The 26,053-nt window shown below is 43.4% G+C and overlaps 1 protein-coding gene across 3 annotated transcripts in view; it reads right to left on the bottom strand.

The window, feature by feature from the left end:
- CRYBG1 (crystallin beta-gamma domain containing 1) overlaps positions 1-26,053 on the bottom strand; it is a 205,036-nt gene that overhangs the window by 53,727 nt on the left and 125,256 nt on the right. Inside the window, exons 1-2 of one of the 3 annotated variants that reach the window (XM_079938672.1) lie at positions 7,197-7,554; positions 4,972-6,524 (exon numbers count right to left, since the gene is read on the bottom strand). In XM_079938672.1, coding sequence (XP_079794798.1) covers positions 4,972-5,648 — 677 coding nt within the window. In that variant the 5' untranslated portion in view covers positions 5,649-6,524; positions 7,197-7,554. Of the gene's footprint in view, positions 1-4,971; positions 6,525-6,850; positions 7,021-7,196; positions 7,555-26,053 lie in introns of those variants that run through there. The other 2 variants (XM_079938673.1, XM_079938671.1) reach the window with 2 other exon arrangements.

The raw sequence follows: 26,053 nt of genomic DNA, 5'->3' as shown, positions 1-26,053 counted from the left end.
CTGCAAGAATAAAGGAGCAAGATAAAGTTATTAACCTGGGTTTTAAAGTGAACATACCGATTTATTACAAAACTGTGAAAAGCCAGTATCTTTCTGATAGGTAACATTTTTGATGAAACAATTTTTAAACAATTCTAAATACACTATCAGTTACCTTTAATGGATGTTGCGCTTCCGTATGAGGGATGAAAAATTACATAGCTAAGAAAGGCTAGAGGTGAGAGGGTAACAAGTTTTCTAATAAGTTTATCATGTACCTAGTAGATAAGTACAGTGCTTGGCACTAGAGTTGGGACTGAAGAACATTAGAACCAATTTAAATACTTCCTGTACGCCCATACTTTAAATATGTAAATGATTTCCCCAAAAATCAACTGTGTATTTTTTTATAACTTTTTTTTTTACATTATCTCAAAAGTGACATTATAAAAAATATTTATCTATTATTTACCTCTTTGGATAGTTTATTCCCTTCATCCTTCCCCCATAAAAATTTTCTCTGACTATACAAGTGTGTCCACTATAGAACATTTAGAAAATGTAAAGACAAAAAACCACTCATAATCTTACCACTCAAACACTATCCCTGTCAACATTCTAGTATACTTCCCGTCTTTTTTGTATGCATAGGGCAATATTTTCAATAGAATTGAGATTAGTCTGTTCATAGAGTTTGGTATCTTGCCTTAAAAAAAAAAAAGAGATTTAACATTTTTAACATTTTTCAAGTTACTAAAAAATATGAAAAGTCTTCATAATGTCTGCATAAAAATCCATCATATAGATGTACCACAATTTACTTATCAATTACTCAGTTGTTGGTTTTGCCACCATTCTGGGGGCAAAGAGGGTCTCCCTTCTTTCTCACATTTCTTGGGTGTAATTGCCCCCTAATGGAAATTTTAAGTCTTTGAATGTACACACTGTTTTCTTTCTGAGGAAAAAAATGTCCTCTGGCTCTGGTCCTGGCTCTTATACCAATTATCTGTGTAAACTTGGTCAAGCCACCTTAACTCTCTAAACTCTACCTTCTCTACCTGTAAAAATAAACAAAAAACTAGATGGTTTAGAACGTGTGTGTGTACTGGTTCACACACATACATGTTATCATTGAAGATATCCTGTGGTTCTCTTCAAGGGCTGCAAAAGGGGACAGTAGAAACTGGGGGATGGAACTGTTGGCCAACCACCCTCCTTTCAACCAGAATCACTCCTACTTATTTTTATATATCACTTTTATATAAGCTTTCCAAGAAGAACAGACTCTAAAGCTAAAAACAAAAATGTCTAAATCATTAGTCTAGTGGTTTATAAAATGTAAGAGATAACACCCACTGACATTCACTGATCGTCAAGCACTTTCTATGGCTTGCCTCATGTACAATTTTACACATTCTTTTTTTTTTTTTTTTTTTCTGCGGTACGCGGGCCTCTCACTGTTGTGGCCTCTCCCGTTGTGGAGCACAGGCTCCGGACGCGCAAGCTCAGTGGCCATGGCTCACGGGCCCAGCTGCTCCGCGGCATGTGGGATCTTCCCAGACCAGGGCACGAACCCATGTCTCCTGCATTGGCAGGCGGGCTCTCAACCACTGCAACACCAGGGAAGCCCCACATTCTCTTTTAGGATGTTGGCATCTAGAGAAGGTAAGTACTTTGCCTGAAGCCACACAGCTAGTAAGTGACAGAAGCCAGGTGTTCTGGTTTCAGATGCTATGCTCCCAACAACTCTACTATTCTGCTTCCCCAGATAGGATCAGACTAGCTTCGCCTCAATGACCGCCTCTGGTTCTGTCCAGCTTTATGATCCAAGGAGTCAGTAAATTATCAAGAGAGCTGTAAGATAATCATACCTCAGAGGCCACCTCGATAATGAGAACACAAAGTAGGGAAGCACTAACATCTCACACTGTCTCCTGCATGGACTCACTGGCCTTCAAGAAGGCTGGGCCTGAGGAGCCTTTTGAAGGAACAGGCAGTAGGACCTTGGAAGAAGACACTTTATTCTTCTGGAGAAAATGATTAGACTGAGAAGACTTGAGATGTCCTTCCCAAATACAGCATTAAGAATTAGATGTTCATTTTTAAATTTTTTATTTAAATACTATATTTGATATATTCTCATGAATTTCTCCTTGGCATTGCTTTCCCCAATAGCTCCTTAAGAGATCTAAGCTCCCTCACGGTGGGCCCTTACCTGAAATTTAAAAGCAAAATTAACTTACAAGCACTTCCTTAAAGATTAAATTCTAAAACCAGTGAGATGATTAGAAATGAGAGAACTTACAAATGCTATCAGTTAATGAGGGATGTTCACATAGCAGGGAATATACATTTAAAAAATTCTCACTAATCAGCTCAAGGAACAGTCAAATATCAAAGTAGATCTTATGATGTAAATGGAAAATGCTCCAGGTTAGCCAATAAGCTACGTTAAGGACAGGACACACACATCTGCACGTTAAAGATTTACACCAAGATCAAAATACATTTTACAACCAAACTTTCTGTACTATTAACTTCTGCTACAGAGAGTCACTACAATTAACCTGGTTCAAACTGATTAAAAGGAAGACTCCTATAATTCGCGTTGTAATGCCTTCATTAAGATGTGAGAAGGGAAAATATTCTGGAGTCTAAGAAGCCATGGCTATCGTATGAGAAGAAAATTCTCCTTATTCTAAACATACCATGTTAAGAATCTCAACATTCAACACTTGGTAGAACTGAAGACATAATTTCTCTAGCAGCATCAAGAAACATGCTGCTTCACAGTGATTATTTTTCGGAAAATATAAAATGGTTTTAACTATAAAATTTTAGATTCAAGTTGTTTTTAGAAATAATCTGCGTAACATCTCCAGTTGAAAACAATGAGGAAAAACTAAAGGGTCTGAAAAAAATCCATCAGTCAAACATAAATGGGTCAAAGGATGAGAAACAATTATTAATTCTCCATTCCAATAATTTGCCGATTCACCAAGTGCAAGGCCGTGTGCAAAACAGAATTAAACTGAGCCTCTGGCAAAGGAAAGTTTTAGGTAGGAAATAATCACTCCTTAGAAAAAGACATTTGATTTAGTTCTGTCACAGGAAACAGCACATGAAGAAGAGTTTCACTGCAAGATTGCTTGGTTTGTTTACCCTATCCCTTAACGGTGTAACATTTCTGGTTTTTCCACTGGTGTATTCTGACTGGAAGACCGGGGAAGCACCCTTAACCAGGTACACAGCATAGTTTCTCTAAGGCTCACACTTAGGAAGTCTGAATGTTCAGTCACACTGGCCTTCTACAAATAATGGGCATCATTCACTCAGGTTATTTCTCCGATGCTGCTGTTACAGAATAAATTGCTGACTCTCTCAAAGTTCTCCAGGTTGGCAGCTGGTGAGGTAGCTCAAGTTATTCATTAAGCAGGATTTCCTCCCCTATGTTTACCAAGCAGACTGCCTACTCTTAAGCTTACTTATCCAAGAATTCAAATAGAATGAATCCATTCAGTTTAAGAATGATAATGCTGTGGACTTCCCTGGTGGCGCAGTGGTTGAGAATCCGCCTGCCAATGCAGGGGACAGGGGTTCGAGCCCTGGTCCGGGAGGATCCCACATGCCGCGGAGCAACTGGGCCCATGCGCCACAACTGCTTAGCCCACGTGCACAGCTACTGAAGCCCGCGTGCCTGGAGCCCGTGCTCTGCAACGAATGAGGCCACTGCAGTGGGAGGCCCCCGCTCTCCACAACTGGAGAGAGCCCACACACAGCAACGAAGACCCAATGCAGCCAGAAATAAATTTATATATATATAAAAAGAATGATAACACTGTGAAAATCTCAGCTCTTTTAATAAATGTGTGAATGCTGGAAAAAGTTTAGATACTCACTTTTCACATGTGCTGAGAGACGCAGGAGGATGAGTGTGGGAAGGGGGATGGTCTTAAGAGTTTTCCAGGGTGCCCTCCCCGTCCTGTCTACCTATACAGATCACACCCACCATCAAGGCACAATCCCATTTCCTCCAAAACACCAACAGTGATTTCTTCCTCCTGTGCACATCCCCAGCCTTGGGGATGGTAACATCCATTTGGCAGTTTAATCAGATTATCACCTCTTACAGTTACCTGATTTGTCAGCATCTTGGGTGCCAGAATGTGTCATAAACTTTTCAAAGGCAATATATACTGAATCACAGTTGTGGCATTTTTCCCATTGTGCCTAGCACACTACCATGCACAGAAAGAAGGTACTCAATAAATATTTGAGAAATCAATAAACTTAACAGCAAGTGGTCACAGTCTGCTGTTGAGCTTGATCCTTCTAACGTGTCCTTTCATTTATCAAATAGTCTTCCAGTAAAAACACTGATCTTTCTTCATTTCAATAATTGAAAATTACTTTTCGACCTGGTGGCAAAGATATCACAAAACTACCTAACATTATAAAGGGGAACCAAGATACTCGTATTAGAGATTTTTTTTGTAAAGCTTTAGGCCCATAATGCACCAAGTTCCATAAAAGGTTCTGTGAATTCTCTTGAACTCAGACACGTCAAAGCTACTGGGTATACTGTACGTACTAGTGTTTGCTCCGTTTTCAAATTCATTTGTGTTTTAAGAATGACCCACCCAGGAATGCTGGTGCATATTCTGAATAAAGAATAGAATTAGTTCGTCAAGCCATGCAGTCTTCTATTATTTATGTAAACACTGAACCTCCAGAGATAGCTCACTTTCACATTCATTGAACTTAAAAGGCTTATATTAACAGGAATTAACAACCAACTAAGGTCCCGAATGGGTCATCTTCTTAAACCTTAACTGTGCTAACTAGCCCTTCACTATCTTAATTTCACCACCGAGGAGAAAACCCAGTGCACACAGTTCTTCCACAAATGCAAAGAACCTGCGCCCCTCGGAGCGGCCGCCCAGCCCGTGTGCGGCGACCGCGGCTCGCCAGCCCAACCCCGCAGTTACTTACATGGTCACTGTAGTGGTCACTGTCCACCTGCCCCCACCGAAATGGTTCCTGGGCTTCAAGCCGTCGGCGTCAGAACCTCCGACCGATCTGCCCAGCTCTTTGCTTCGACTTCCCTCTCCCCGGCCGTCGAAGAGGTTGGGGAGCGGCCCCCTCTTGGGCTTGGGCTTGATCTCGGGCGGCAGCGAGCTGCTCTTGACCATAAGCTTGCGGTGGATGACCCGGGCCGCCTCCTCCCCGCTCTCCTTGGCGGCCGGGCCGGGGCCGGACGCCCTCCTGAGAGGAGAGTCCTTGGCCGGAGCCCGCGGGCCGCCGGCGGGTGAGGTGGGCACAGCCTCCGGAACGTGGCTCCGGCCCCTCCTCTTGGCGGGGGACGAGGCGGGCAGCGGCTGTTTGCTCCGCTCGGACTCCCCTAGCGGCTGCCCTTTGGGGTCGGGGCTGGGCTTGGACTCTAGGCCGGAAACAGAGGCAACGCCCCCGTCGGGGGCCGCTGGAGGAGATTTCACTTTCTTTTCAGCAGAGCCGTTTTCGGCGGCTGCGTTTGGCGCCACCTCGTTGTCGAAGACCGCGTCATTCCGGGGCTCAAAGTCAGGCGGCAGCGGGTCAGCACCGGGGGAGTCGGTGGATTTCTGCGACCTCCTCCGCCTCCCCGACCTTCGGCCACTCGACCTCTTCTCCATATCTTCGCAATCGCCGCAATCTTCAGCCCCGGGACTGATCACGACCGGCTCGTCCACCCGCGCCACCTCAGTCTTACTCAAGTAGATGTCCAGAGTCAACACTTTGGCGGGGTGGGCGCGCTCGCGGGGCCGACAGTCTCGCCCCGGGGGGTCGGCTTTGCTGTTCCCCGGCGCCGAACCCGTCTGGTTCTCTGCGCCCTCAGCGGGACAGTTGCCCGCAGGAGCCGATGCGTCCTTGGGGGGCTGGCTCGGCGCGTCTTGGTGCTCCGGAGAGCCTCCTTGGGCACAAAAGCGGGCGGCCCTGTCGGCCGACTGCTCCCCGGCGGGCGAGCCCGGCACGCCCCTCGCTCCCCGAGCTGGCTCCTGCTCGCGGCCAGCGCCGGGCGAAGCGTTCTCCTGCCCGGAGGAATTCCCTAGTGAGGAGTGCAGCTGCTTGGCAGCGGTGGTGGCATCTGGGAAAGTCTCTCCCTCTGCCTCCAGAGGTTCTAATTGGGGTGAATCACTTTCATGGCCCTGCTGCACAGCCGCCTCCGCTGCACGGCTGCCCGAGCCAGGTGACCGCTCGGCGTCCGGGGGGGCCGCCTGGACGCAGCCCTCGGGGCGCTGGCCCTCCGGCTCCTGGCACTTTTCCTGGGGGGTGCCCTCCTCACACGTTTCTGTCTGCTTTCGTTGGCTGCCCTGAAGTTGACTCTTCTCAGTCTCTGTTTCGGGGAGTTTGGAAGAGGTTACTTCTTTGGGAGAGACTGATACGGCATTTGAGCTGGTGGGACTCTCTAACCCGTTTCTGGTGTTCCTTCTCCTTCCTGCCGTGAACAGAGTGCCGAGTTTTCCCAAAACTGGTTTCCTTTTGTTCTCTTCTGGTGGTTGTGCGCTGGACTGAAAAATAAAAGGGGATGGGGAAAGAGAGAACCTGAGAATCCGTTTTTTTCCTTTAGTAGTTAAGTATATTATGGAACTACAAGCCAAAATGATAATAGGCCAGAGTTTCTAACTGAAAACGAGATTTGTGTTTGGGAATTCATTCCAACAAAATAAACTCTTATTTTACCTTTTGAATTTTTCTCAAACACCATCTATGCTTGGCGCTACTGAAGAGTAACATTAACTACAGAAAGAAAATTATTAAAGAAAATTCGGAAGGTCCAAATAATCACTCAAGCAAAATAAACAACTCCTAGGCCTTTCTACGTTTTGCTTTTTACCTCCTTCCTCTGTAAAGATGCAATTGCAAAACATCCATGCGTGACTACAGGGCAGCAGTAACCATAATAAAGGCGGAATTTTTTCTGAAATGCCGCCTTTTCTTTTTGTAGGCGGAAAGGAGTACGAGGAAGAACAGCCTTCTCCAGAACTGAAGGAAACCACTTGGGTTCAACGTGACTGCAAACGAAAAACCTTGAGAAAACGAGAATTCGAGCCCCTGGGCGTGCCCTTCACCAAGCCCGAGGTTCTCGGCGCGCCAGGCAGCGCGCGTCCAATGGGAGAAGCACGTGGGCATCAAACGCCCGCTAGTCCTCATGGAACACAGCTGACCCCTGCCGAGCTCACCCGAGAGGGTCTTCTCCGCGGGTAGTTCCGGGGAGTGTCAGTAGGTCGAGCACCTGCGGGAGGGAGGGCGAAGGTGCTGGGCGACCGCCTTCGCAGGTCCCCACCCCCCGACCCCACCCCGATCTGGCCGGGGCTGACGGAAGGGCGCGGGGCTCTCCCAAGCCGACCTCGGCCGGGGTTCGGTCCCTCACCACCCCGCTGGGCTCCGGCTGCGCACCGGGGCGGGGGGGAAACCCCAGGGGCGGGGGGGAACCCCAGGGGGCGGACCCACCCATGGGAGGGGCTCTGGCCGCCGGCGACGAGCAGCTGGGGTGCCGGTAAGGGGAGAAACCTGCGCCTGTTACAAAGCCTGCGGCAAAACGGCCGGCACCTGGCGCCCGCGCGGGAAGCCAGGAGGGCGCTCAGAACAAATCAATTAAAGCAAATCGGCCAATGGGCGCCGTGGCGCGCCGGGAGCCGGTACGCGAGGTGCCCGGGCGGGCAGAAAAAGGAAGAGGTCCGCCTGCGGGAGGAGGGAGCGCGAGCGGCGAGTCCAGACAAGCTCCTAGCGGAGGGAAGCCTATTCCCGGTAACGAGCCCACGGCAACCCAGACCACACGTGTGGCTACAATAACTTAAGAATTACCTCTTCCACCTAAAACCCGAGAGCTACCTTTCTCGGAAGGGCAGTTTTTACAATATTGACTGCTTACAGAGGGGTTCCTGAATCACTCTTTAAAGCGGCTTCATTTCATTTGAATTATATGCAGCCAGTGGACGTGGGAGATGGTGGGAAATAGGAAAGACTGTAAGATAAAGCATGGAAGTAGCAGGGTCCACAAGCATTTACTGAGACAGTCCTGGCACTGTAACATCATGTCATTCTGCAACAGCCCCGTGAGGTGCTTGTCACCCAACAGCAGAAATAAGGAAAGCAAAGCTCAGAGCAGAGAGACTTAAGGTGTGTTAGGGGTGGGGGCAGTAAAGTCAGGATCCAAACCCAGGTCCTCAGCTTCCAGTCCGAGCACCCCCAACTCCCCACTGAGGACATGGCAGTGCAGTGGGCACCCTGAGCCAGAGTCAGCCCAGAGGAGTAGACTGCAGGCCACACTTCCCCCAGAATCGGCTCCTGAGGAAATGCTCCTGAATCAGATTTACTGACAAACTCCAGAGGTGATTCTTCGCGCTTGAGAAGGCCCTGGTGGGAGCTTTGGAACTAGACAGCTGCTGCATGAGGAGAGGAACAATTGAACGTTGCAGCCACTGGGAGCTTTTGTGACTGAGTTGATACGCTTCTAAAATTTAACCAGATTTTGATTAATAATTATTCAGTAGTTATATAAATAATATAGGAAGAATTCACTGTGTAATTTAAGAAAAAATACATTAAAATATTCCAGTCTCCTAAGGAATATATTTGGACTCTTTCACTATGAGTCAAAGGTACTACATGGTTTTGAAACGTAATAATTCCTTAGGCACTAGACTTACTAAGTGATTTACATAGATTCTCATCAGAGACAGCCCTGAAGATAGGTAGTGTTTTTATGCTCATTTGCCAAGGTTCCTTATCCTTGCTCAAGGTCCCACAGCCAGTAGTCTCTCTAACTCCGGAAATGGAGCTCTTTGTCTCTGCTGCCTCAACAGGCCTTCAAACATATCCTAAAGAAGTAGCCAGGAATAGGTTTGAGTCTTATTGGCTCAATTCTAGACCATGTCCAAAAAAAACTAGTGTACATGTTATCCCGTCCTGCCAATGATGTTGCAATCCATTTTTCCCATGCGGTTGAAAGGCGTCTGATCAGCCGTCTTCTCTGCTCAGTACGGGTTTTTGTTTTTCATTTTTGGCTATAGCTGCTTTTTACAGAACCGGTTGTTCTTTGTAACTTGACCTCATCAACTACTTGACTCCTTCTCCCCCCAGAGGGGCAGCCAGTTTGTCACCTGCCAAGCTGCTCTGTCTGTTGAACTTACTAGAATTCCAGACTTTTGTTTAGATGTGAATGTTCACAGCAGCTTCATTCATAATAATCAAAAACTGGAAACAACTTAAATGTCCCATCAGCTGGTGAATGGATCCAATAGTGGTACACCCATACAACAGAATGCTACTCAGCGATAAAAAGAACCGAACTTCTAAAACATGTAATGACATGGATGAATCTCACAAGCATTATGCTAACTGGAAGAAGCCAGACTCAAAAGGTATTGCATGGTTCAATTTAGATGACATTCTAGGCAATGCAAATCCAATCTATAATCGTAGGAAGTAAATCAAAGGTTGCCTGAGTGCGGGGTGGGCAAGGAGGTGTGACTGGAAACAGGCACAAAGGAACTTTGGGGGATAAAGGCAGTGTTCCAGATCTTGATTGTGGTGATGGTTACACATGTGTACATATCTTTCAAAACTCATCAAACCGTACACTTAAAATGGGGACAATTTTTATATGTAAATTATCTTAATAAAGTTGATTTAAAAATAAAGGTTTTTCCCTGGGAAGTAAAGAGCAGAAACACAATCCATCTGGCTCAGGTGCCCATTTCATAGTTCTTAGTCAATGGGGGCCTCAAGTTGTTTCAAAGGCTACTTTCTCATTTACAGGGGAATGCAGTCTTCCCCCGAGGGGTCCGGGCCCTGCATCTCCAGCATCAGATCTCTGTGTAGGATCTCTGAGAGTTCAGAGTTCAGAGTGCACCATTCCTCCTGAGTAAAGTTCACAGTCACATCTTTGAGGAACACCCCTTCTTAAAACAGGACACGTTTCTTTTCAGCCAGGGATTATTTCATTACAGTGTTCATGGAGGAAGGATGAGTATAGTAGATGGAAAACAAAAATGAGATGGCCTGGGAGTTGTCTAGAGAGTAGGCACCTCCTTAAGTAGGAGCCTTTGCACCTAGAGTCCTAAACCTAGAATGGGAGGCCAAAGACCCAGCACCTTCCCCCTCGACCTTGATGATCATCTGTTAGGAAGGGGAGTGTTCTGCACAGAGGCCATGGGGGCCCATCAGTCTTCTTCCTGCTCCCCCAGGCTACTCCTCAGGCTCTTCTGGTGTGGTCAGGGTCCTGAGGGTTCTCAGGCTGGGTGTTCTTGGACTATAGCACAGCCATGCAAACCCGGGACCTCCTTTGTAGTTAGCTTTTTCCCCTGTCCTTTCTGCCCACCTCGCTGTGCAGAAGCCTGCACCTGGAATCCTCCTGTCACCAATGCCCTACTGAGATAAGCGTAATCCACAATAGGACAATGTTAGAAATGGTCCATGGGTTGTGTGCTGGGATTCGTTTTAGTGTTCTTTTTGTCAAACATTACATGTGGCTCATGGGGGGCCGTGTGCAAGTATCTGTAACAAGACCACAGTCCAGCAGTGTGTAGAGGCCCAGGCAGTACTGGCTGCAGTGCTGTTCTCTGATTCTCAACCTTCTTGGTATGGTAGCACCTACTATCAACAGCGGCCACTAGATAAAAGCTACCTTGTACTGTTATAAATAATTTCAGAGATCTCTACTATCTGCTCACTGGTGGGGAACAAAAGGTCAGGAAATACAGGATAAACTGTTAGTATACCAAAATGTTTGGATATACAGGCAAAATAGTTTATTGCTTTTTAAAGATTACCTTGAAGTTGTTGCTTTAAATTTAGAAGTGCTTCACCTAAATCATGTTTGGAGGTTGAAGGAAAATACGTTGAGCATATTATTTGAAAATGTAACTAACAAACTGTTTAAAAATAAATCTTTCATATATTTCCCATCTTTTCCTTGCACAGTGGAATATAAGCCCCTTAAGAGCAAGAAAATTGACCAATCTGTATTCCCAGCACCTAGCACAGGGACTTACAGTAGAGGTGGACATAAATTATTTGATGCTACTAAAAAATTAGTAACATCCCCACTCCCTTCCAAAGGGAGTCATCAGCACTCTTGCAGACAACTATAAACATGGTTAGTTCTAAACAAAACAAAAACAGAATGGAAATCTTTTCTGCACAAGACTTAGTGTGGTTGCGAGCATCATACTTAATGGTGAAAAACTGAAAGCATTTCCACTAAGATCAGGAACAAGACAAGGATGTCCACTATCACCACTCTTATTCAACATAGTTTTGGAGTCCTAGCCACAGCAATCAGAGAAGAAAAAGAAATAAAAGGAAAACAAATTGAAAAAGAAGAAGTAAAATGGTCACTCTTTGCCAATGAAATGATACTATACATAGAAAATCCTAAAGATGCCACCAGAAAACTACTAGAACTAATCAATGAATTTGGTAAGGTTGCAGGATACAAAATTAATGCACAGAAATCTCTGGCATTCCTATATACCAACAACGAAAAATCAGAAAGAGAAATTAAGGAAACACTCCCATTTACCATTGCAACAAAAAGAATAAAATACCGGGCTTCCCTGGTGGCACAGTGGTTGAGAGTCCGCCTGCCGATGCAGGGGACACGGGTTCGTGCCCTGGTCTCCGAGGATCCCACATGCCGCGAAGTGGCTAGGCCTGTGAGCCATGGCCGCTGAGCCTGCGTGTCCGGAGCCTGTGCTCTGCAACAGGAGAGGCCACAACAGTGAGAGGCCCGCGTACCGCAAAAAACCAAAAAAACCAAAAAACCAAAAACCTCCAAATGGATTAAAGACTTAAATGTAAGACCAGACACTATAAAACTCTTAGAGGAAAACATAGGAAAAACACACTTTGACGTAAACCACATCAAGATCTTTTTTGACCCACCTCCTAGAGTAACAGAAGTAAAAATAAAAATAAACAAATGGGACTTAATTAAACTTAAAAGCTTTTGCACAGCAAAGGAAATCATAAACATGACAAAAAGACAACCCTCAGAATGGGAGAAAATATTTGCAAATGAAACAACAGACAAAGGATTAATCTCCAAAATATACAAACAGCTCAGGGAGCTCAATATCAAGAGAACAAATAATCCAGTTAAAATATGGGCAGAAGGCCTAAATAGACATTTCACCAAGGAAGACATACAGATGGCCAAGAGGCACATGAAAAGATGCTCAACATCACTAATTATTAGAGAAATGCAAATCAAAACTACAATGAGGTATCACCTCATACTGGTCAGAATGGCCATTATCAAAAATCTAGAAACAATAAATGCTAGAAAGGGTGTGGTGAAAAGGGAACCCTCCTGCACTGCTGGTGGGAATGTAAATTGATACAACCACTATGGAAAACAGTATGGAGGTTCCTTAAAGAACTAAAAATAGAACTACCATATGACCCAGCAATCCCAGTACTGGGCATATATCCTGAGAAAACCATAATTCAAAAAGAGACATGTACCACAATGTTCACTGCAGCACTATTTACAATAGCCAGGACATGGAACCAACCTAAATGTCCACTGACAGATGAATGGATAAAGAAGATGTGGCACATATATACAATGGAATATTACTCAGCCATAAAAAGAAACGAAATTGAGTTATTTGTAGTGAGATGGATGGACCTAGAGTCTGTCATACAGAGTGAAGTAAGTCAGAAAGAGAAAAACAAATACCGTATGCTAACACATATATGTGGAATCTAAAAAACAAAAAAAATGGTACTGATGAACCTAGTTGCAGGGCAGGAATAAAGAGGCAGACATAGAGAATGGACTTGATGACATGGGGTGGGAGGGTGAAGCTGGGGCGAAGTGAGAGTAGCATGGACATATATACACTACAGTATGTAAAATAGTTGGCTGGTGGGAAGCAGCAACATAGCACAGGGAGATTGGCTCCGTGCTTTGCCATGACCTAGAGGGGTGGGAGGGAGGCTCAAGAGGGAGGGGATAAGGGGACATGTGTATGCATATGGCTGATTCACTTTGTTGTGCAACAGAAACTAACACAGTATTGTGAAGCAATTATACTCCAATAAAGATCTATTAAAAAAAAAAAGACTTAGTGTGGTCAAGAATTTGCAGCTCTCTTCTGCCCATGTGAGGATTCTGCACGGCGACGCAGTTGCTGGCACACAAACTTGGATTTCTTCAGGTTTACTGCTGGTTCCCAGCCTGAGTCTCACTTGAGAAAGCAGATCAAGATCTTTTACATGTATTCACATGTGCCTCCTGCTAAAATGTGGTCAGTGATGTACAAAAGTAACTCTTTTTTTTTAAACACTTGTGATTCCCTGTGAGCTCACTATGGACTGAGATTTGTAATAGGCATTTAAAATGATCTACTGTCCTCTTCATCAATCTATCTTTTTGGTATTGCTTGCGCTAATATATATGGCCCACTCTAAATAATACAACATACATGCACACAAAATGCAAAAGAAGAAATGTTCACATAAATACACCTTGACCTATTAAACACTGAAACTTTTCATTTTAACTTTTCAAGTATTTTTTTTCATATGTTATCAAGTTCCCTCCCTCAGAGTATACTAAATATAATTTAGCTACGGCTTAATGATTCTGGAGACAGAACTATTTACATTTGTGCTATAATAATGATTTCTTCCATGGCTGTTACAATGAGTATAGACTAAGGTTTGCACTAAATGACCCACAGACTATAATACTGTTTAATCATAAGCAGGCCTCTTACGAAGAGGCACAGGAAATGACTGCATTCAACCAGTTTTGATCTATGTACAATTTCATATGGTGCAACCAACAGTATGTTGCATCAGACCTTCAGAGCCTCTCTCCACTCTCACTGCTCCCCTGTCTCTCGGGGTGGGATGCTTGCCCCTGTGCTGTTTTCAATATCTGTCAGCATCCCATTGCCCACCCCATCTCTGCTGCTCACCATCGTTCTCTCTTTTTTTTTAAATCTCTGTCCTTTCCATTTCATGTGACACATACTTCTCTACTTACAACCTCAATGTTTGTTTTTTTTCTAATGTTGTCACTTCAAACCAAATGGCAATCATATCCTGTTGACAGAATTATAGGTATACTATTATGTAAAAGAATAGCAGCAGACTTTTTTTTTAAACTGTCAGGTTTAACAGCATCCTGAAAAAGAGGCGTTATTGAATATGAAAGCCATAATTTAGGAAATAGTTGTATGTTCGTTATTCCAAAAGTATTCCCCACCCTTTCAGAGGGTTTGAAGAAGTAAAGAGTTTCTTTTAAAAAGTAGACTCCCAGTTCCAGCTAAGGATTGTCTTTAGGTCATTTACTGTTTGAAAGAAGCAGAGTGAAAGCTAATTGTTTAAAGCCACTGACACTTGATCAATTAGAAAGGAAGGTAAGATCATAGAATGTTTGAATTGTAGGGTCGTTTACTCGTTCATTCCGCTAATAATTATTGAGAGTCTGCTTTGTGTCAGATTTTCTTCTTACCTTAAAGAAGCAAACTGTGGCCCAAAGCATCAGATAATTTTCCTAAGACACAAGTCGGGCTTTCTAAAAGTTAGCTCAGTAAATTTTCCCATTTGAACTTATAGTATATCATTAGGAAAATAAGATTTCGTTTACTAGAATATGACTTTCGTACCACTTTTATGCACGTACTGACTACATAGAGTATGTTACACCTGTGTGGCATGCTTCCTCCTGAGCCTTGCAATATAATAATGGCCGGGATTGAGCTCTCACTTATGATGGAGTGCTGGCTGTAGAATCAGGTAACTCTGTAAACAGTGGGCACTTCTGTTTGCTCACCCTTTGTCACCCTTCTCTGTGCCCCAGGCCCTTGACCATGAGGAACAGAGAAACAGACTCCCTTACCCTTTGGCTTTGATAGGTTCAACCAGTAGAAGACACTGACAGGAAACCAAAGGGAGGGACTAGAGTGAGGTCAAGGTAATTCCTTCCCACCCCTCTCTCTCCTTGTTAGGCTCTGGGTTGGGTGTGGTCCAGCATGACCATAGCATCGGTCATAGCACCACCCCTGCAGCTACACTTCTGTCGCCACGTCCCAGTAATTGCTTCTTCTCTCACTCCTCCAGGCCCGGGATGGAAAGGGTCTCAGTGGTGATGGCCTGGCAGTGCTTCACTATCCTTTGCTTGGGGTGGAACCAAGATTTTTTGGTTTTTTTTGTTTTTTTATTTTTGGCTGCCTTGGGTCTTCGTTGCTGCGCGCGGGCTTTCTCGAGTTGCAGCAAGCGAGGGCTACTCTTCGTTGCGGTGCGCGGGCTTCCAATTGCGGTGGCTTCTCTTGTTGTGGAGCATGGGCTCTAGGCACGCAGGCTTCAGTAGTTGTGGCACGCAGGCTCAGTAGTTGTGGCTTGCGGGCTCTAGAGCACAGGCTCCATAGTTGTGGCGCACAGGCTTAGTTGCTCCACAGCATGTGGGATCTTCCCAGACCAGGGCTCGAACCCATGTCACCTGCATTGGCAGGCAGATTCTTAACCACCGCACTACCAGGGAAGCCCCTGGAACCAGGTTTTGTGGGGCATGAAGCATATATAATTTTGAGAGCTTTCTTTAAGAAGACGACAACAGAATATTAGATTACAGATTTAGGGACAGAGCCTGGGAAGAGGCCTTGTGAAGGAAGAAATCGTGAAGCTTAAGCTTCTTTTGCCTCTTGTGGTTTCCTTAAAACTTTGCCCATGCTTTGTACGTAGCCCCTCTTACTTAACTCAATCATCCAAGTTGACTGTGCCCTTTCCCATGCTGGGATCCTGACTAGGATTTACTATGTGCCCAATCATAGGTAACAGATAACTCACAATGTTTCTCTCTGTGTAAACTGAACAGTTTCCCCCAACATTTTTTTTCTCTATCACACTGAATTAATTTGCTTTACAGTAGAGATGTAAATATAATCCTAATTTGGTGAATAATTTTTTCCCATGTATAATGTGTAAATTACAGGAGATATGGGAATTTGACAGGGATAGCGAATATTTCTTACTACCTCCTGGGTTGTGGGCATATTTTGATAAGTACATATTCAAATCACTAGCTAGCTAGCTCCTAGTTGGAGTAAAGAAGCTTAGCCAAACTGGAAAATGAAAATGTGCTCATTGTCAAATTAGTTCCTTTTTTATTGACTCAGAACAAAAAAAGCATGTCCTTTATATATTTTAAAAAAGAATGACAGGGGCTCCCCTGGTGGCGCAGTGGTTGAGAGTCCGCCTGCCGATGCAGGGGACACGGGTTCGTGCCCCGGTCCGGGAGGATCCCACATGCCGCGGAGCGGCTGGGCCCGTGAGCCATGGCCGCTGAGCCTGCGCATCCGGAGCCTGTGCTCTGCAACGGGAGAGGCCGGCACAGTGAGAGGCCCGCGTACGGTGGTTGAGAATCTGCCTGCCAATGCAGGGGACACGGGTTTGAGACCTGGTCTGGGAAGATCCCACATGCCGCGGAGCAACTGGGCCCGTGAGCCACAACTACTGAGCCTGCGCGTCTGGAGCCTGTGATCTGCCAACAAGAGAGGCCGAGATAGTGAGAGGCCCGCGCACCGCGATGAAGAGTGGCCCCCGCTTGCCGCAACTAGAGAAAGCCCTCGCACAGAAACGAAGACCCGACACAGCCAAAAATAAATAAATAAATTTATATTTAAAAAAAAAGAATGACTTGTACAATAACTCAGGCCAAAGATCAAGAATAAGTACTTTAGATTTTTTTTTTTTTTTTTTTTTGCGGTACGCGGGCCTCTCACTGTTGTGGCCTCTCCCGTTGCGGAACACAGGCTGGACGCGCAGGCTCAGCGGCCATGGCTCACGGGCCCAGCCGCTCCGCGGCATGTGGGATTTTCCTGGACCAGGGCGCGAACCCGCGTCCCCTGCATCGGCAGGCAGACGCTCAACCACTGCGCCACCAGGGAAGCCCAAGAATGAGTACTTTAAAACACTAGAAAACCATCAGTGCATTGCCGAATCCAAGCGCTCAAGTCGCAAGGATTAACTTCCAGTTAGGTCATCCATATGTAGATGATGTGATGAGACGGATAGGGATATTGGGGAGATGAGGGTGAAGCAGACCAAGAGAGACTGACACAGCATGCCTGTCTCCACCAGGCACAGCTGGCAACCAAGTCCACTAAGGGGACCAGGATGAGAGAAGGAACTCGGAGGTAGCAGCTCTGTAAAGAATGAAGAAGCCTCTCCAACACAGCACTGTCAACTCCAGGCTCCCTCTGAGACTTCTAGTGACCTTGACACCTCATAACTTGAGCTTAGTGTAACCACAGTTAAAAGTATGGCAGAAAATGGTGGGGTTTTCACCTAAAAAATAAATTTATTTCTTTATCTTTCCAATTAATATATACTTCCCAGAAATATCTCCGTTTTCTGCAATTTCTAGTGAGAATTATTGACTTCCTGGCAATTCATTTCAAATTAAGAAGGAAAATGCAGGCTTTCATGGAGAGAACTCAGGAATACTACTAAATAGGGATCAAATAATTTGTCCTCTCAAAAATTCCTCTTCTGTCCTCGAGGGTATTGAGAAATTCACGTGAAATGATATATGTGAACATGCTTTGAAAAGCACAAAGTACCTAAGACGGTGATGGCTGGCATAATTCATAGTCTGATATTCTGCTGATGTTTCATAACCCAAGTTGACGCTGACTAAATAACAGGATTAATTTATGATTCTTGGTGAGATGGAGATGAACACAGAATATGATAGACATGCAGAACTTGGCATATCATTGCTCATGGGCACTCATCTTCAATGTGTCATGACTAGAATAATGAAAAACTGAAGTCTACCCTTCCTCGTAAACATTATCTTTTCCAGATCATCATGTATAGAAGATATGCAGCTAGGTAGAATGAACACCTCTGGATCACCCTATGTAAAAAAAGCACCTCACTTTCTATAACCTTATGCTCCTTTATTTTTCTTCATAGCACTTATTACCTGAACTGAAAATACTTAATATTTATTTGTATACTTTGTTGTCTGTCGTTCCTCATAGAATGTAAGCTTCATGAGAATAAGAATGTAGTTTTGTTCACCACTATGTCCCTATTCCTTCCTCAATGTGTGGTACCAATAGGCACTGAATAAATATTTATCAAAAGAACACACCAACCATATTTTCCAGAAATCTCTCAGTCTCCCACAGACAAGAGCCAGACGACATTGTGTAATGGTTCAGCCAGTAGTTTGGGGGCAATGAATTATGACTGAGGCCCTCAGTGAACGTTCTCAGACAGGAACAAAGGCCTGTCTCTAGCCTTGGCCCACTTCTCAAATGATTCCCTTAAAATCCAGTTTCTGAAATGCTCATCCTCTGGACTGTTTGAGGATCAAATGAGATGTCTGTGAAACACCTAGCACAGTCTCTGGGGAAGAGACAGGGAATGGGAAAGGAAACCTTAAAAAATATATATACATATTCATATTTGAAAGTCAGACTATATAAACAAGTACAATGAAGAAAATATAAATTGTCCTTTATCTTTTCTATCCCCAAATACCACTCTTACTATTTTTTCTTTCTGGCTTTTTATCAGGGCATTGTATAATAGCATTTTGTACCTGCTTTTTGGTGTATTATTCTTTCACTGAATTCATGCCAATAAATACATTTCTATTACAATATTTTAATGGTTGCATTAAATTCTACCATGTCAGTGTACCACAATGCCTACAGTTTATGTTATTTTCAATGCATTGCAGACTACAGAAACTATATTTGTACCTTATCTCTACACACATCCTTAATTATTCCCACAGGATATGTTCCTAATTAGTAGTGAAGGGAATGAAAAGGAAAACCACAATGAGATATCTTTACAAATCCATCAGATTGGAAAATAATTAAAAAGAGCAATGATTCCAAATATAAGAGAGGCTGTGGAGCAATAGGAACGCTCACACACTGGTGATGGGAGTGTAAATTGGAACCACTGCTTTGGAAAACACTTTGGCATTGTTGAATAGAACAGAAGATATGCACACCCTATGAGCATAGCAGCATATTCCCTAGAGTAGCAGTCCTCAAAATTTTGGTTTCAGAATTCCTTGACACCCTTAAAAAGTTAAGGCCCCCAAGAGCCTTTGTTTGTATGGGTTATATCGATCTACACTTCTCAGCTTAGAAATTAAAACTGAGCTGTTTTTAAAGTTCAACAATACTCAGGACACATTCTATTAGTCATCAGAGCAAGACATCATCGCATATCACGTTGCCTCTCGATCTTCACTGTACCCTTGTGATAGGATGAAAGTGAAAGGCAAATAACATCTTAGCATTTTTATGAAAATAGTTTTGACATTACAGACTCCCCTGGAAGATCTAGGGAACCCCCAAGTGTCCCCAGACCTCACTTTGAGAACTGCTGCCCTCGAGGCTCATGCACATTGTTCAAGGACATGAGCACAAGGATGTTCCCGGCAGCATTGCTTGTACAAGCCCCCAACAAGAAACCAACCCAGATCCCAGCCACAGCAAGATGAGTAAGTTCATTGTGGTTCATTCATAAAACAGAATACTCTACAGCAACAGAAATGAATGAACTTCGGCAGCAAAATCCGTGGATGAATTTTATAAACATAAAGTTGATTGAAAGAATCCAGACCCGAATGAGAACTTGGGGTATAATTCCATTCATGTGAAATTCAAGAACAGGTAAGTTAATTTGCACTGTCTTGGGATAAAATCATAGGTGGTAAAATTATAAAGAAGAGATATGATGATTATAACAGTTAAGAGAGTAGTTACCTCTTGTGGTACAGATCCTCTCTTTATTTAAAAATTTGATATCTTGTTCACATGGATTTTTTGCATTAACTTTTTTTTTTTTTTTTTTTTTTTTTTTTGCGTTACGCGGGCCTCTCACTGTTGTGGCCTCTCCCGTTGCGGAGCACAGGCTCCGGACGCGCAGGCTCAGCGGCCATGGCTCACGGACCCAGCCGCTCTGCGGCATGTGGGATCCTCCCGGACCCGGGCACGAACCCACGTCCCCCGCATCGTCAGGCGGACCCTCAACCACTGCGCCACCAGGGAAGCCCCTTAACTTTTGTTTTTAAAAATATTGCAATAAAAGACTGGATTGATATATTATTTATCTTGATTACCGAGTTTTTTGGCACCCCCTTAAACTTTGCTCCTGAGGCACTCCCTTTACCCTACTCCCACTTGCTCCTGAGGCACTCCCTTTACCCTACTCCCACTCCCCTTACCCTACTACTAGCCCTGATGGTGAAGGAGGGGATGGGGTGTGATCAGAAAGAGACCCACAGGAGACTTAAGAGGTGGTAGCAATATGCTATTTCTTGACCTGCGCTTAGTTATTAGAGGTGCTTGCTTTATAATTATTCATTATACCTTACATCTATATTTTACACACTTTTCTGATGCATGCTGTAATCTACAATGACTAGGTAAACTGCATTTCTTTGCTTTCCAATGGGATTGAACATGTTTTTTATATCCTTATTGACCTTTTATTTTTCCTCTTTTGTGATTTATTTCAGCTAACATCTAAGAACCTACCATGTGCCAGGTACCTCTTAATAGTCCTGTGAGGTGATAACTATCATCCTCATTTTACGTTTGAGAAAACTGCAATGTGAAAAGTGATTTGCTCAAGGTCATGCATAGCTGGTGGCACCAGAAGATGCACTGCGATGTTTGTGCTATTTCTCTCCTTCTCTTTCCTGCTCTGTTCCTTTGGTTACATTGGTTACACACACACACACACACACACACACACACACACACACACACACACACACACACACACACACACACACACACACACACACACACAATATGAACAGAGAGATAAGGGAGGTCACCCCAGACACAGAAAAAGCCGAGAAGTAAAGGGTGCTGCTAAGGAAGGTGGGGAGGAGGGGCCCTGTGAGGACAGGAAATGGCTGGGAGGGGCAGCTCCAGGGGAGTCCAGGGAACAGCACTGAACCAACAAACTGGAGGGGGTGGGGGGAATTCACACTTTAGCTTGCTGGGGCCTATACAATTATGGGTTTTCATCCAGCGTCGAATGAATATTTTTTCCACTTTCTGGGTCTCTGACCCTTCCTCTCGCTTCCTTTTTACCCTCCCAAGGAATTTAGCCTTATTCTTCATTGACTCCACTAGACTCTGTCATGGGGGATTGGGACTGTGTGTGTGTGTGTGTGTGTGCTGGGAGTGGGAAGACTGTGAGAAAGTTGCTGCTCGTTCAATTTTGAAAAGAGAAGCATTTCATCACCTCTCACCACTCTGTTCCTGGCGGGCGGCAGGAGCCTTGGATGCCACTCTCTGCCTCAGCTTGCAGGTCTGGAGTGTGTTTTGCAAACACTGCTCCTGTACAGACTTGAGGCGGACAAGCCTGTGCACCCAGGTTGAGCACTGCCCCAGTCCTGATTATGCCTGGAGACACAGGCAGCAGCTTCCTGCCCATTTCAACATCTGAATTAAAATGAGAATGTTGGCTCACTAGCCACCACGCTCTTAGCACCCACAGTGCCTTCTTAGCACTCCACGTACCTTTATCTCATATCACAGAAAAACTCAAGGGAAAAGCAACCTTCAAAATTACCAGCCTGGCCACTATACCTCCCCGCACTGTCCTCCCCACCCCACGCCAAGCTTACTTACCAAGGTGCATAGGCTACAGTTACGTTAATCTGCTTAGTGCATTTATAGATATTTACAATTAGGCCTTAATCAGATGGATGACCAAAACATCAGAAATTTTACTTATTAAACTTAAAATGTTTTCTGGAGGTTTATAGTCCTAATGCTCTTAATCCTAGCTGTTTATTATTATTTTTTTAATTTGGAAAATTCACTTTAAAAAAGGCATTTCTTGTAAAACACAAGGTATTAATTCTGTTAAGATTTCTAGGGGATGATTAGGAGTTCATATCCTAAGTGTAAAGACTATTTGTCCACGTAGTTATTAAGCCACTGTGTCTAAAATATCAAAGGATAGGGGAAAGTGATAAGAATTAACAGAGAAGATGATGGCAACAATGCCCAACACTTACTTGGCCCTTTATATTTGTGCCTCTCTGAGCAAAGTAGTGAAGCAAAGTTTAATAGACTCTCACATAAACTCCTTTTTCTGAAAAGTTTACAAGATTGCTTTTTTCTCATAACTTCCTTTAAGCCATGGCACTTCTGGAATGATAGGGTTGTAAGAAGCCGAGTCGCTCCTATAAATTTCTGTGTCCTAATAAAATCTCATTTGGGGAAAGTACGTGCAACACATAATAACGTGTTACGGGGACAGGCCCGCGTGAGCAGCAACAGCCGACACCCAGTGGAGAATGTATCTGAAAGATAACCTACATTTTAAAAGAAAGTGTAATAGAGATCTACCTTTCCCTACCATGATGAAAAATAAAAATCAATCCTTAGCACTCGACACCATGTTTCCCAACTAGTTTCTTCCAAGGGGCTAGATGTCAGTTTGCCTTTGATATTTGGAAAAGGGGTGGGGAAAAGATTTTTTTCCACTCAGGGGAGAAAAAAGGAGTAACTAAGTTCTTTGCAGCACACTCAACAACAGGTCTATAAAATTGGCATCGTTAGAATGGCTGATGGAACTAACTCAAATATAGTCAGCAAGGGCAGCTTGTCAATGATTACCTGCAATAATTTAAAGAACCTCAAGAAGGGCAGACACAGTAGATCACATACTAGTGTTTTCATTTCTATTTCAAAGTCTCCAAGGCTACTTAGCCCCCACTCTACTCCTCAGCCTCCTACTATATTCCTTCTACTCACAATTGCTCACGATTTTTAAGCCCAGAGAATTTACCAGCTCTAGACAATAAACACACTGTGAAGTTAACTGATGTCATTAATAATAATACTACATAAATTCAAAACAAAGTCTCGGTCAGCGGGCTTCCCTGTTGGCGCAGTGGTTAAGAATCCGCCTGCCAATGCAGGGGACACGGGTTCGAGCCCTGGTCCAGGAAGATCCCATGTGCCGCGGAGCAACTAAGCCCGTGCGCCACAGCTACTGAGCCGAACTGCCACAACTACCGAAGCCCGCGCGCCTAGAGCCTGTGCTCCGCGACAAGAGAAACCACCGCAATGAGAAGCCAGCGCGCCGCAACGAAGCGTAGCTCCCGCTCACCACAACTAGAGAAAGCCCGCGCGCAGCAACAAAAACCCAACACAGCCAAAAATAAAAATTAATTAACTAATTAATTTAAAATAAAAAGTCTCGGTCAGTGAAGAGATAACAAAACTTCACTTAGTTTCTTACCATGATGTGGCTTCTTTTTTCCTTTCTATAGACACACCAAGAGAATATGAGAAGTACAGTGTAGCTGGGCAGGCATTACCAAGATCAATCTTCCTACTTCTCAGAATAGCCTTGTCTGTCCTCCTCCTCCCAGATGACTGTGTTTAACTCTCTCCAGCTCACCTTCCTGGCAGTGCTGCTCTCTCCCAGAGCCCTAGCTGAATGACAGCTACTGACTGTTTATGTGAAGAGCACGTTTAACAAAGGCGGGTTTGAGTCAAAAGTTGAAAGGGTTAACGAGGTGCGCCCTTTTTTGGGTGTGACACTGACCCAAAATTGCTGAAAAGACAACAGAGGAAGTAGTGGGCAGTTTGGGGAAAGGTGCCCTGAATATATTAAATTGGAAAACCTGATAGGAAGTAGAGCGAGAAGAACCTCTTAGCTTTGATTTTCTTTCTCTGGTGAACGAGGTCAGCTTTCTTTAATGCCGAGTTTTTGTTATGTCTCGTTTTAATTCCAGCTTCTATTTACTTATGCTTTCTTAAAAAGATATAAATTATATCCCATAAGCCACATACCATGTAACATTACCAAAAATGAAAGCATGCAGCATAACAGAAAATGTAAAAATTATGTCCACCTCATTAAAACCCAAACAATTGATACCTATTTTCATCAATAAGTAAGATTCAATAACTAGAGATTACCATGACATTTGTTCCAAAAGTTTCTAGTTTATATGTCTGATCAGAAGTTTTCAGCATTTGGTAACAAGTTTATTCTTCAACGAAATAGTCACACTACTATTAGACCAATATTTCTTAAGTCTTTGTTATTAGGTGACATCAATCATAAAAAAGTGCTCTCCTAATTTTTTCATCATGAGCATCAGTATTAGAAACATTTATTGAGCATCTACTGGCTCATTTCAATGTGCAAGTTTGTATTGATGATGGTGAGTGTGTATGTGAGGTACTATTACTCTTTTGTATGTTTTCAATTTTCTTTTAAATTATGGTAAAAAGCACACAACAAAATTTACATCTTAACCATTTTCAAGTGTACAGGTTAGTAGTGCTCACTATATTCACACTGCTGTGCACAGATCTCTAGAACTTTTTCATCTTGAACAACTGAAGCTTTATACCTATTGAACAACAACTCCCCATTTTGCCAACGCTGCAGCCCCTGGAAACCACTATTCTCCTTTCTGTCTCTACGAGCTGGACTATTTAGGTACAGCATAAAGTGGAAACGTACAGTACTTGTCTTTTTGTGACTACCTTATTTCATTTGGCATAATGTCCTCACGATTTGTCTATGTTGTAGCATAAGACAGGATTTCCTCCTCTTTTAAGGTTGAACAATATTCCACTGTATGTATGGATCACATTTTCTTTATCCATTCATCTGTTCATGGACATTTGGGTTACTTCCACCTCTTGGCTTTTGTGAATAACGCTGCAATGAACATGGGTGTGCAAGTCTCTCTTCAAGATCCTGCATTCAATTCTTTAGGATATATACCCAGAAGTGGATCATATGGTCATTTATTTTTAATTTTTTTAGTAACCATCATACTGTTTTCCCTAGCAGCTGTACCATTTTACTTTCCCACCAACAGGGCACAAGTGTTCCAATTTCTCCACATCTTCACCAACACTTGTTATTTTTTGGTTTTTTGGTAGTGGTCTTCCTAATGATGAAGTGGTGATTATTTGTTTTTTGTTTTGTTTTGTTTTTGAGCGATAGTGCTATTCTAAAGAAAAGCTAGAAGAAGTAGATGGCTAAACTTATTTAAAATATATATTATAAATTTCTCTAGGCTTGGCAAACTCAGCTGTAATTTCCTCTGTAATCATCTATGTAAAAAGATAAATTTTGAATAGATTGAGAGATAAACTCTCCAAAAACTAAAAAAAAAAAAATTATCTTAAATAACTACTTAAAAAATATTAAAAGGTTTATTTATAAAAAGACTCAATGGTCATTTGCCAACCATAACTGTATTTATAGAGTGTCACACTCATGATTACATGAGGGTTCTTATAGTTCACGTATTCATTCAACAAGCAGTTATTGGTTGCCAACTCTGTCAGTTTCTGCAGATTCAGGAATTAAAAGATACAGTCTCTGCCATCAAGGAACTCACAGTTTGGGGTAAAAGGGAAGGAAAGAGGACAGATGTGTGCCAAGACAGAGCAAAGCAATGTTATTGTTTAGAGGTGTGTATAGGATGCAGTGGGCATCTGATGATAGCTACCATGAATGGATGGCCTGTGTAGAAAAAGTAGTGCTTTATAGAAGGGGTGGCATTTGAATTGATACTTAAAATGCATGTATCCTAGTTATGGTACTGTGGTTAACAGATAAAACCCTTGTAATCTAATATTAATTCTGCAGTTTAATATAAATCATTTATATTAAAAATATTTACCTGGTGATATGGATATATATATATATATATATATATATAGTATGAAAATAAGAATTCTTCTACTGACTCAACCTGGACAGAAAAGCCATGAAACAATTACTATCTTCTATAAGTACCTACCATGTACTCACTCGGTGAGAGGTAGAGAACATAAGGCTTACTTTGACTTCTAGAAGCTTATAGAGTTGTCTATAAAACAACCACCAGTGTGCAGACAGGCATATAATTAAGTGCTAAAACGTGTAGAAGAGACATTTGTAATGCTTCAAGAGTTCAAAGAGGAAGAGAGGAGTGACAATGTGCCGGAAGACTGCAGGAAGGACCTAGGACTGCCTGGAAGGATAGATTTAATGA

Source organism: Stenella coeruleoalba (assembly GCF_951394435.1).
Source record: "Stenella coeruleoalba genome assembly, chromosome: 12".
NCBI classification, from domain to species: domain Eukaryota; kingdom Metazoa; phylum Chordata; class Mammalia; order Artiodactyla; family Delphinidae; genus Stenella; species Stenella coeruleoalba.
The sequence above is the reverse complement of the archived record's forward strand: the minus strand, read 5'-3'. Positions and strand labels throughout refer to the sequence as shown.